This window comes from Petromyzon marinus, unplaced genomic scaffold (genome assembly GCF_048934315.1).
Source record: "Petromyzon marinus isolate PM22_M1 ecotype Great Lakes invasive population unplaced genomic scaffold, UKy_Petmar_22M1.pri1.0 PM_Scaffold_9, whole genome shotgun sequence".
In the NCBI taxonomy this organism is placed as follows: domain Eukaryota; kingdom Metazoa; phylum Chordata; class Hyperoartia; order Petromyzontiformes; family Petromyzontidae; genus Petromyzon; species Petromyzon marinus.
The window spans coordinates 5,320-17,500 of record NW_027423699.1 but is presented as its reverse complement, the minus strand read 5'-3'; the positions used below and the strand labels follow the sequence as shown (position 1 = coordinate 17,500).

Genomic DNA, 12,181 nt, shown 5'->3' with positions numbered 1-12,181 from the left:
GCAAGGGAGCTACCACACAGGACAGTGATGGAGCTACCACACAGGGTGGCGATGGAGCTTCCACACAGGGTGGCAAGGGAGCTACCACACAGGGCAGTGATGGAGCTGCCACACAGGACAGTGATGGAGCTACCACACAGGACAGTGATGGAGCTACCACACAGGGTGGCAAGGGAGCTACCACACAGGACAGTGATGGAGCTGCCACACAGGGCAGTGATGGAGCTACCACACAGGGTGGCGATGGAGCTGCCACACAGGGTGGCGATGGAGCTTCCACACAGGACAGTGATGGAGCTACCACACAGGACAGTGATGGAGCTACCACACAGGGTGGCAAGGGAGCTACCACACAGGACAGTGATGGAGCTACCACACAGGGTGGCAAGGGAGCTACCACACAGGGTGGCAAGGGAGCTACCACACAGGGCAGTGATGGAGCTACCACACAGGACAGTGATGGAGCTACCACACAGGACAGTGATGGAGCTACCACACAGGGTGGCGATGGAGCTGCCGGACGTTCCGATGGCCGACCGGAGAGCCGTCCGATGGAGACCGAAGACGGAGGAGATGGCGGTGGTGGCGGTGTTGTTGGGGGTGGTGGCGGTGTTGTTGGGGGTGGTGGCGGTGTTGTTGGGGGTGGTGGCGGTGGTGGCGGTGGTGGTGGTGGAAGTGGTGGTGGTGGTGGAGGTGGCGGTGGTGGTGGTGGAAGTGGTGGTGGTGGTGGAGGTGGTTTCCCGTCGGCCGTGACGGTGATTTCGGCCGCCAAACGGAAATGTCACGGTAGCAGCAGCCCCCACCGGTCTCAGGCGCCGGTGAAGGTGAAGCGTGGAGGTGGAGTTGAGGGCCGAGTTGAGGGCGACTGAGTAAAACTTATTCACACACACACAGACACAACAACAACCGCCATTCGCCACTAAGTGGTGGTGACGTCACCACGACGCTTGTGCCAGGCTATGTGCACCCTGAGGCCACGTGAAGTGTCGAACGCCCGCTGGCAGGAGGTCACGGGGCAGACCCAGCAGGTGCCACGGGTCGACTGACTGAGATGACTGGCTGATGCACCACCTGTGCCCCCTACTGTGCCAACTTGCTGTGCTTTAGCCACCCGGCGCACCGCTCGTTGTTGTGAGCGTCGCTCCTCCGCCCTCCGTTGTTGTTGGAGGGCGACTGCCTCCAACTTCCCAGTAGCGTCCTTCACGAGCCTCCTCCACAGAGGCCGATCTTGACACCGCTGGTACCAGTCATCGGCAAGTCCACTCAGCTCCACGTCCCCCTGTACCACGTCACTCCATCTCTTCTCTAGCCCGTGCCGCGCCCGTTTAGCCCCCTCTATCCGGCTGAACAAAAGCTGTTTCGGCATGCGGTGGCTGGGCATGCGGGCTACATGGCCCAGCCAACGCAGCCTTGCCTGCCGGAGGAGCTCACCGATGGGACTTTGCCCAGATCTTTCAAGGATTTGTGAGCTCCTCACACAATCCAGCCTGGTTAAACCAGGATTGATCGTAGGCAGTCCAGCATAAATGTTTCTAACCGGCGAAGATGCTCTATTAGGGGGGTCCACGTCTCGCAAGCGTAGAGAAAGGAGGGAATGACCATGGCCGAGAAGACCTGAAGCTTCGTGCGGAGCGACAGACCAGGTAGCTTCCACACAGCGTTACGCAACCGATGAAAAGATATTACCGCTCGACTGATTCGGAGTGAGACTTCTGCTATTAAACCAGAGCAGGTTATGAGCACACTGCCCAGGTATGGGAAACTCTCCACTCTCTCCACAACTGCCCCATCACTGATTGGGAGTTGTGTGGGTGGAGTGTCCGATGGTACAAAATACCCAGGCAGGTGCTTAGTTTTGGTGGGGCTGATGGTAAGGCCCCACCTCTTAGTGGCACGCTCCAGTCTCAGCAGCAGCGTCTCCAACTCCTCTGAATGAGCAGCAATTACCAAATCATCAGCATACATAACGTGGTTGAGCAATAGGGAGCCATCCCTTGACCGCACCCGGGCATCGATCAGCCTCCCATTGTATCTGTACCATGTGGAGATTCCCCCGGTACAGCTATTGAAGGCTTCACGAACTACGTGGTCAAAATAGATGTTAAATTATGTGGGAGCCAGAGGACATCCCTGTCGCACCGCAAGGTGTACAGGGAATGGTTCTGACTTCCGGCCACATAGTTTTACCCGGGCCCGCTCACCATCATGAAGGTCCTTAATGATCGTGAGCAGAGGGTCAGGGACTCTGAAAGCATGAAGAACAACCCAGAGCCCAGGCCTTCTGATGGTATCATAGGCCTTGACCAGGTCAATAAAGCATAGATGTAGGTCTTGCTGGAATTCCCTACACCTCTGCTGTAGCAGACGAGACAGAAAATATGGCATCGGTGCTGGACCACCCTTTCCTGAAACCGCATTGGGGCTCCGCAAGCCTCTCCTCAGCGTGCCTGGCGAGGTGATGCTGAATAATCCTTGCCAGGACCTTTCCCGGCACACTGAGGAGTGAGATGCCCCTGTAGTTGTTACAGTCTGTGCGGTCCCCCTTCTTAAAGAGGGGGACCACCAGGGCATCCTTCCAATCCTGTGGAACCGACCTAGTGGCCCAGACTGTTATGATGATATCATGTAGGGCAGTCTGTGCACAAACGCCACCCTCCCTCAGCATTTCGCTTGGGAGATCGTCTCTGCCCGGTGCCTTTCCTGGTCTCAGACTCTGGATCGCCTTCAGTACTTCCTCAACAGATGGCACCTCAGCCAGCCACTCACAGGGGGTGACTTCTTCCAATATTTGAGGCACCGCAGCCTCAGCATGGTCATCCCCACTTTTCCTGGCTGAGGGATTTCCCCTCCCCCAGGACCTCACAGAAATGCTCAGCAAATCTGCAAACCTGTTCCTGGGTGTCGGAGATTGGATCACTGTTTTTTCCCCTAATGATGGTAATAGGTGTGGCGCTGCAGGTTACTTTTTTGATGGAGTTAAATAGAGATTTGTCATCGCGGGCCACTGAGGCAGACTCCATCTCCTCAGCAACCTGCGACCACCACCCATCCTTGCAGCGCCTCACGGCTCTCTGAACCTCCAAGCAAAGGCTGCGGTAAGCCTCCTCATTCTCTGACGTGGGATTCAGTAGCCGATGACAGTGGGCCTGTCGCTTTTTCTCAACCATCCTGAACACCTCCTCTGTCAGCCAGGGTCTCTGGGGAGGTCTGGACCGCGTACCCAAAGCAGCCATTGCCGCTGCCTGAGTCCTAAACCTCGCCCATTTACCCTCGACATTAGGAGTGGGGGACGATGCCAACCCCAGCCGCAAGCGATGATGAAATTCTCGCTTGCAACTTTCATAAGATCACTGAGACCAGGCCACTGTAGGTTGGAATGGGGTCCTGGGTGTACACCCACCACCGGAGTGGAAGAATGGCAGGCGCATCTTACAGATGACAAGTCGATGGTCAGAGGGCAGATCAGCTCCACGGTAGGTCCTGGTGTCAAGGACATGGGCTCGCATTCACTGGTCCATCACTTTGTAGTCCAGCAGATGTTCTTGTTTGGACCCGGCGTGCATCCGTGATGTGTGGATGCGCCGATGCCGGAACAGCGTGTTGGTAATTACAAGCCCATGGGCTGCACAAAAATCTAGCAGCCTCCTACCGTTGTTATTGAGCTGATCCGGCCCATGCCCTCCAATCACTCCAGCCCAGGTGCCAGCATCATGATCAACTGGGGCATTGAAGTCACCCAACATGATGACTCTATCCCGAGGTGCCACTTTAGCCAGCACCTGTGACAGGAGGTGATAGAAGGCATCTGACTCATCGACCTTGCCTGCATCCCTCCACGGATGTTCGTCTTCGGTGGGGGCATAAGTAACTCCGACCACCACTCGCCTCCGGTTGATGGGAAGGTGAGCCCAAAGTAGCCTGGGGCTTACAGCTTCCCACACCTCACCGCCACGCTCCCACGCCCCCTTCATTATTATGTTCAGAAGAAGAGCCACTCCCTGTTGTTTGGCAGTCTCACACACGAGACACAAACACACAGACACAGACATACACATAGTAGTACTAGCAGTAGTATTAGTAGTAATGTTTGGCAGTTGTTGCGGTCTTAGTAGTTAGTTGTAGTTAGGAGTCGCGGGAGGCTTTCACGACCAATCTCATCCATCATAGCGGACTGTTTAGTTTGCCTTCTTTGGTTCTTTCGGTAAAGTCACGTGGAATGAGAATAAAATAATAAATTGGTAAAATAAAATAACACGATAAAATTATCGCGACGTTTCGGCCACAACACAAGCGGCCTTCATCAGGTGAAGGGACGAGACTGTCTGGAGGACAGCGCTGGAGCGAACACAGCCAAGCCCAGACCGCGACCTTTAAGCTGCGTGAGAAGAAACGGAGAGCCCTGACAAAGGAATTGGCATAGAATTTAGCACCCTTGCAGTCACGAAAGCTTTAAATCGAGATGTTTAGTTTGCGTTTGGCCGCTTGCCCTCCGAACGCGACCCATGCCGCCGATGAAGCTGATGCCCCCGCCGAAGGAGACCCGAAGCTTCGCGTGGAGCGACGGACCGGGTGGCTGAGGCACAGCGGCGTTATGCAGCCGATGAAAAGGCATCGCCGCTCGACCGATTCGGAGCGAGGCCTCCGCCGTGAAAGCGGAGCCGGTCGTGAGCACACCGCACAGGTAGTGGGGAACTCGCCCAGGTAGTGAAGAACTCGCCCAGGTAGTGGGGAACTCGCCCAGGTAGTGGGGAACTCGCCCAGGTAGTGGGGAACTCGCCCAGGTAGTGGGGACACCGCACAGGTAGTGGAGAACTCGCCCAGGTAGTGGGGAACTCGCCCAGGTAGTGGGGACACCGCACAGGTAGTGAGGAACTCGCCCAGGTAGTGGGGAACTCGCCCAGGTAGTGAGGAACTCGCCCAGGTAGTGAGGAACTCGCCCAGGTAGTGGGGAACTCGCCCAGGTAGTGGGGAACTCGCCCAGGTAGTGGGGAACTCACCCAGGTAGTGGGGAACTCGCCCAGGTAGTGGGGACACCGCCCAGGTAGTGGGGAACTCGCCCAGGTAGTGGGGACACCGCCCAGGTAGTGGGGACACCGCCCAGGTAGTGGGGAACTCGCCCAGGTAGTGGGGAACTCGCCCAGGTAGTGGGGAACTCGCCCAGGTAGTGGGGAAATCAACCAGGTAGTGAGGAACTCGCCCAGGTAGTGGGGAACTCGCCCAGGTAGTGGGGAACTCGCCCAGGTAGTGGGGAACTCGCCCAGGTAGTGGGGAACTCGCCCAAGTAGTGGGGACACCGCCCAGGTAGTGGGGAACTCGCCCAGGTAGTGAGGAACTCGCCCAGGTAGTGGGGACACCGCCCAGGTAGTGGGGAACTCGCCCAGGTAGTGGGGACACCGCCCAGGTAGTGGGGAACTCGCCCAGGTAGTGGGGACACCGCCCAGGTAGTGGGGAACTCGCCCAGGTAGTGGGGACACCGCCCAGGTAGTGGGGAACTCGCCCAGGTAGTGGGGAACTCGCCCAGGTAGTGAGGAACTCGCCCAGGTAGTGAGGAACTCGCCCAGGTAGTGGGGAACTCGCCCAGGTAGTGGGGACACCGCCCAGGTAGTGGGGAACTCGCCCAGGTAGTGGGGAACTCGCCCAGGTAGTGGGGAACTCGCCCAGGTAGTGGGGAACTCGCCCAGGTAGTGGGGAACTCGCCCAGGTAGTGGGGACACCGCCCAGGTAGTGGGGAACTCGCCCAGGTAGTGAGGAACTCGCCACTCCCGGCCGTCGCCGCCCGCACGCCTCGGCGGACAGACAAACACTCAGTGACGTGGTGAGAAGCGATGGTGGTTGTAGTTGTTGGTGGTGATGGTGGTTGTTGTTGTTGGTGGTGGTAATGGTGGTTGTTGTTGTTGGTGGTGGTGGTTGTTGTTGTTTGTGGTGGTGGTTGTTGGTGGTGGTGATGGTTGTTGTTGTTGGTGGTGGTGGTGATGGTGGTGGTGGTGATGGTGGTGGTGGTGGTGATGGTGGTGATGGTGGTTGTTGTTGGTGGTGGTGGTGATGGTTGTTGTTGTTGGTGGTGGTGATGGTGGTGGTGGTGGTGGTTGTTGTTGTTGTTGGTGGTGGTGATGGTGGTTGTTGTTGTTGGTGGTGGTGGTGGTGATGGTGGTGATGGTGGTTGTTGTTGGTGGTGGTGGTGATGGTTGTTGTTGTTGGTGGTGGTGATGGTGGTTGTTGGTGGTGGTGATGGTGGTTGTTGGTGTTGGTGGTGGTGATGGTGGTGGTGGTGATGGTGGTTGTTGTTGGTGGTGGTGGTGATGGTTGTTGTTGTGGGTGGTGGTGATGGTGGTTGTTGTTGTTGTTGGTGGTGATGGTGGTTGTTGTTGGTGGTGGTGGTGGTGATGGTGATGGTGGTTGTTGGTGGTGGTGATGGTGGTTGTTGTTGTTGTTGGTGGTGGTGGTGATGGTGGTTGTTGTTGGTGGTGGTGGTGATGGTGGTTGTTGTTGGTGGTGGTGGTGGTGGTGATGGTGGTGGTGATGGTTGTTGTTGGTGGTGGTGTTGGTGGTGGTGGTGATGGTGGTGGTGATGGTGGTTGTTGTTGTTGGTGGTGGTGATGGTGGTTGTTGGTGGTGGTGGTGGTGATGGTTGTTGGTGGTGGTGGTGATGGTTGTTGTTGTTGTTGGTGGTGGTGGTTGTTGTTGTTGTTGTTGGTGGTGGTGGTGGTTGTGATGGTGGTTGTTGTTGTTGTTGGTAGTGGTGGTGAATGGAACTGGGGTCGTGGCCGGGTTCGTAGTCGTGGCGTGGCGCTCGCTACGACTACACCACCGCTCCCCGCACACACAGACACACACAGTGACACACACAGACACACACACAGTGACACATACACAGACACACACACAGACACAGTGACACACACACAGTGACACACAGACACACAGACACACACACAGTGACACACACACAGTGACACACACAGACACACACAGTGACACACACAGACACACACACAGACACACACACACAGACACACATTCACACAGACACAACAACAACAACCGCCATTCGCCACTAAGTGGCGGTGACGTCACCACGACGCTTGTGCCAGGCTATGTGCACCCTGAGGCCACGTGAAGTGTCGAACGCCCGCTGGCATTAGGTCACGGGGCAGACCCAGGTGCCACGGGTCGACTGACTGAGATGACTGGCTGATGCACCACCTGTGCCCCCTACTGTGCCAACCTGCTGTGCTTTAGCCACCCGGCGCTCCGCTCGCTGTTGTGAGCGTCGCTCCTCCGCCCTCCGTTGTTGTTGGAGGGCGACTGCCTCCAACTGCCCAGTAGCATCCTTCACGAGCCTCCTCCACAGAGGCCGATCTTGACACCGCTGGTACCAGTCATCGGCAAGTCCACTCAGCTCCACGTCCTCCTGTACCACATCACTCCATCTCTTCTCTAGCCCGTGCCGCGCCCGCTTAGCCCCCTCAATCCGGCCAAACAAAAGCTGTTTCAGCATGCGGTGGCTGGGCATGCGGGCTACATGACCCAGCCATCGCAGGCTTGCCTGCTGGAGGAGCTCACCGATGGGACCCTGCCCAGATCTTTCAAGGATTTGTGAGCTCCTCACACAATCCAGTCTGGTTAAACCCAGGATGGATCGTAGGCAGGCCAGCCTAAATGTTTCTAACCGGCGAAGATGTTCCATTAGGGGGGTCCACGTTTCGCAAGCGTAGAGAAGGGAGGGAATGACCGTGGCCGAGAAGACCTGAAGCTTAGTGCGGAGCGACAGACCAGGTAGCTTCCACACAGCGTTACGCAACCGATGAAAAGATATTGCCGCTCGACTGATTCGGAGTGAGACCTCTGCTGTTAAACTGGAGCCAGTCATAAGCACACTGCCCAGGTATGGGAAACTCTCCACTCTCTCCACAACTGCCCCATCATCGATTGGGAGTTGTGGGGGTGGAGTGTCCGATGGTACAAAATACCCAGGCAGGTGCTTAGTTTTGGTGGGGCTGATAGTAAGGCCCCACCTGTTAGTGGCACGCTCCAGTCTCAGCAGCAGCGTCTCCAACTCCTCCTCTGACTGAGCAGCTATTACCAAATCATCAGCATACATAACGTGGTTGAGCAATAGGGAGCCATCCCTTGACCGCACCCGGGCATCGATTAGCCTCCCATTATATCTGTACCATATGGAGATTCCCCCGGTACAGCTATTGAAGGCTTCACGAACTACGTGGTCAAAATAGATGTTAAATAATGTGGGAGCCAGAGGACATCCCTGTCGCACACCAAGGTGTACAGGGAATGGCTCTGACTCCCGGCCACGTAGTTTTACCCGGGCCCGCTCACCATCATGAAGGTCCTTAATGATCGTGAGCAGAGGGTCAGGTACTCCAAAAGCACGAAGAACGACCCAGAGCCCAGGCCTACTGATGGTATCATAGGCCTTGACCAGGTCAATAAAGCAGAGATGTAGGTCTTGTTGGAATTCCCTACACCTCTGCTGTAGCAGACGGACAGAAAATATGGCATCTGTGCAGGACCGCCCTTTCCTGAAACCGCATTGGGGCTCCGCAAGCCTCTCCTCAGCGTGCCTGGCAAGGCGATGCTGAATAATCCTTGCCAGGACCTTTCCCGGCACACTGAGGAGTGAGATGCCCCTGTAGTTGTTACAGTCAGTGCGGTCCCCCTTCTTAAAAAGGGGGACCACCAGGGCATCCTTCCAATCCTGCGGAACCCGTCCAGTGGTCCAGACTGTTGTTATGATGTCATATAGGGCAGTCTGTGCACAAACGCCACCCTCCCTCAGCATTTCGCTTGGGAGATCATCTCTGCCCGCTGCCTTTCCTGGTCTCAGACTCCGGATCGCCTTCAATACTTCCTCAGCAGATGGCACCTCAGCCAGCCACTCACAGGGGGTGATTTATCCAATATTTGAGGCACCGCAGCCTCAGCAGGGTCATCCTCACTTTGTGCCACGATGTTTTCCTGGCTGAGGGATTTTCCCTCCCCCAGGACCTCACAGAAATGCTCAGCAAATCTGCGAACCTGTTCCTGGGGGTCGGAAATTGGATCACCGTTTTTTCCCCTAATGATGGTAATAGGTGTGGCGCTGCAGGTTACTTTTTTGATGGAGTTAAATAGAGATTTGTGATCACGGGCCACTGAGGCAGACTCCATCTCCTCAGCAACCCGCGACCACCACCCATCCTTGCAGCGCCTCAGGGCTCTCCGAACCTCCGAGCGAAGGCTGCGGTAAGCCTCCTCATTCTCTGACGTGGGATTCTGTAGCCGATGACAGTGGGCCTGTCGCTTTTTCTCAACCATCCTGAACAACTCCTTTTCATCCAGGGTGTCTGGGGAGGTCTGGACCGCGTTCCCAAAGCAGCCATTTCAGCTGCATGAGTCACAGTCCTAAACCTCGCCCATTTACCCTCGACATCAGGAGGAGTCGGGGACGATGCCAATCCCAGCCGAAAGCGATGATGAAATTCTCGCTTACAACTTTCATCAGATAACTGAGACCAGGCCACTTTAGGTTGGAATGGGGTCCTGGGTGTACACCCACCACCGGAGTGGAAGAATGGCAGGCGCATCTTACAGATGACTAGTCGATGGTCAGAGGGCAGATCAGCTCCACGGTAGGTCCTGGTGTCAAGGACATGGGCTCGCATTCGCTGGTCCGTCACTATGTAGTCCAGCAGATGTTCTTGCTTAGACCCGGCATGCATCCATGATGTTGTGTGGATGCGCCGATGCCGGAACAGCGTGTTGGTAATTACAAGCCCATGGGCTGCACAAAAATCTAGCAGCCTCCTACCGTTGTTATTGAGCTGATCTGGCCCATGCCCTCCAATCACTGCAGACCATGTGCCAGTATCATGACCAACTCGGCATTGAAGTCACCCAACATGATGACTCTATCCCGAGGGGCCACTTTAGCCAGCACCTGTGACAGGAGGTCATAGAAGGCATCTGACTCATCGGCTTTGCCTGCATCCCTCCACGGATGTTCATCTTCGGTGGGGGCATAAGTAACCACGACCACCATTCCTCGCCTCCGGTTGATGGGAAGGCGAGCCCAAAGTAGCCTGGGGCTTACAGCTTCCCACACCTCACCGCCACGCTCCCACGCCCCCTTCATTCTTTAGTTCAAAAGAAGAGCCACACCCTGTTGTTTGGCAGTCTGCTGCCCCGAGTAGAGGACTGTCCACCCCTCATGGTGGCAGGAGACAGAGCCGGTCCACCGGACCTCCTGAATGCCGCATAGATCCAGGCAGTACCGGTCCAGCTCGCGACAGAGGAGTGGCAGCCTCTCCTCCGCAGTGAGCGTTCGAACATTCCACGTGGCCACCCGTAGTAGCTTTTCGTTGTTTCTGGAGGAGCCCCGAGGGTAGATATTCAATCTCCTGGCTCCGCCAATTGGGGTTTGGCCAGGAGACGTCAAAGACGGCTGGCCCCCCGGGGCCTCCGGCACAAGCTTATTAATTACATATTTCAGTTTAACTCGTGGTTTCGTGGTAATTAATTGAAGGTGGAGGGGTTACCAGCCCCTCGCACCCGTCCAGAGCCCCCGTTTAGCCCCTGTGGTGGACACATAAGCCATGAGGGGAGGAGCCAATCAAAATTGGATCTCCCCCCACAGCACTGTCCACGACAGAGTTGCCCGTCCGGCACCGCGAGGAGGTAGGGGGTTGTTTTGCCGGACACAGACACACAGACACACACAGACACACACACACAGACACACACACAGAGATAGACACACAGACATAGACACACACACAGACATACACACAGACACACACACAGACACACACAAACACACATACACACAGACACACACACAGACACACACAAACACACATACACACAGACACACATACACACAGACACACACAGACAAACATACACACAGACACACACAAACAGACACACAGACACACACAGACACACACACAGACACACAGACACAGACACACACACAGACACACACACAGACACACACACAGACACACACATAGACACACAACAACAACAACCGCCATTCGCCACTAAGTGGCGGTGACGTCACCACGACGCTTGTGCCAGGCTATGTGCACCCTGAGGCCACGTGAAGTGTCGAACGCCCGCTGGCAGGAGGTCACGGGGCAGACCCAGGTTCCACGGGTCGACTGACTGAGATGACTGGCTGATGCACCACCTGTGCCCCCTACTGTGCCAACCCGCTGTGCTTCAGCCACCCGGCGCTCCGCTCGTTGTTCTGATCGTCGCTCCGCCGCCCTCCGTTGTTGTTGGAGGGCGACTACCTCCAGTAGCGTCCTCACGAGCCTCCTCCACAGCGGCCGATCTTGACACCGCTGGTACCATTCATCGGCAAGTCCACTCAGCTCCACGTCCTCCTGTACCACATCACTCTATCTCTTCTCTAGCCCGTGCCGCGCCCGGTTAGCCCCCTCCGGCCGAACAAAAGCTGTTTCGGCATGCGGTGGCTGGGCATGCGGGCTACATGACCCAGCCATCGCAGCCTTCCCCGCCGGAGGAGCTCACCGATGGGACCTTGCCCAGATCTTTCAAGGATTTGTGAGCTCCTCACACAATCCAGTCTGGTTAAACCCAGGATGGATCGTAGGCAGGCCAGCCTAAATGTTTCTAACCGGCGAAGATGTTCCGTTAGGGGGGTCCACGTTTCGCACGCGTAGAGAAGGGAGGGAATGACCGTGGCCAAGAAGACCAGAAGCTTAGTGCGGAGCGACAGACCAGGTAGCTTCCACACAGCGTTACGCAACCGATGAAAAGATATTGCCGCTCGACTGTTTCGGAGTGAGACCTCTGCTGTTAAACTGGAACCAGACACACACAAACACACACACAGACAGACAACACACACACAGACACACATAGACACAGACACACACACACAGACACACACACACAGACACACACACACAGACACACACACACACATAGACACAGACACACACACAGACACACACAGACACACATTCACACAGACACAACAACAACAACCGCCATTCGCCACTAAGTGGCGGTGACGTCACCGCGACGCTTGTGCCAGGCTATGTGCACCCTGAGGCCACGTGAAGTGTCGAACGCCCGCTGGCAGGAGGTCACGGGGCAGACCCAGGTGCCACGGGTCGACTGACTGAGATGACTGGCTGATGCAGCTAAC

General features: G+C 56.3%; 1 protein-coding gene across 2 annotated transcripts in view; it reads left to right on the top strand.

Annotated features, from left to right (window-relative positions):
• Positions 1-4,265, top strand: part of LOC116958083 (uncharacterized) — a 42,332-nt gene extending 38,067 nt beyond the window's left edge. For both annotated transcript variants that reach the window (XM_076064936.1, XM_076064937.1), the window contains exon 3: positions 1-4,265. This exon is cut by the window's left edge and continues 1,999 nt beyond it. In XM_076064936.1, coding sequence (XP_075921051.1) covers positions 1-869 — 869 coding nt within the window. In that variant the 3' untranslated portion in view covers positions 870-4,265.
• Positions 4,266-12,181: the final 7,916 nt, after the last annotated feature.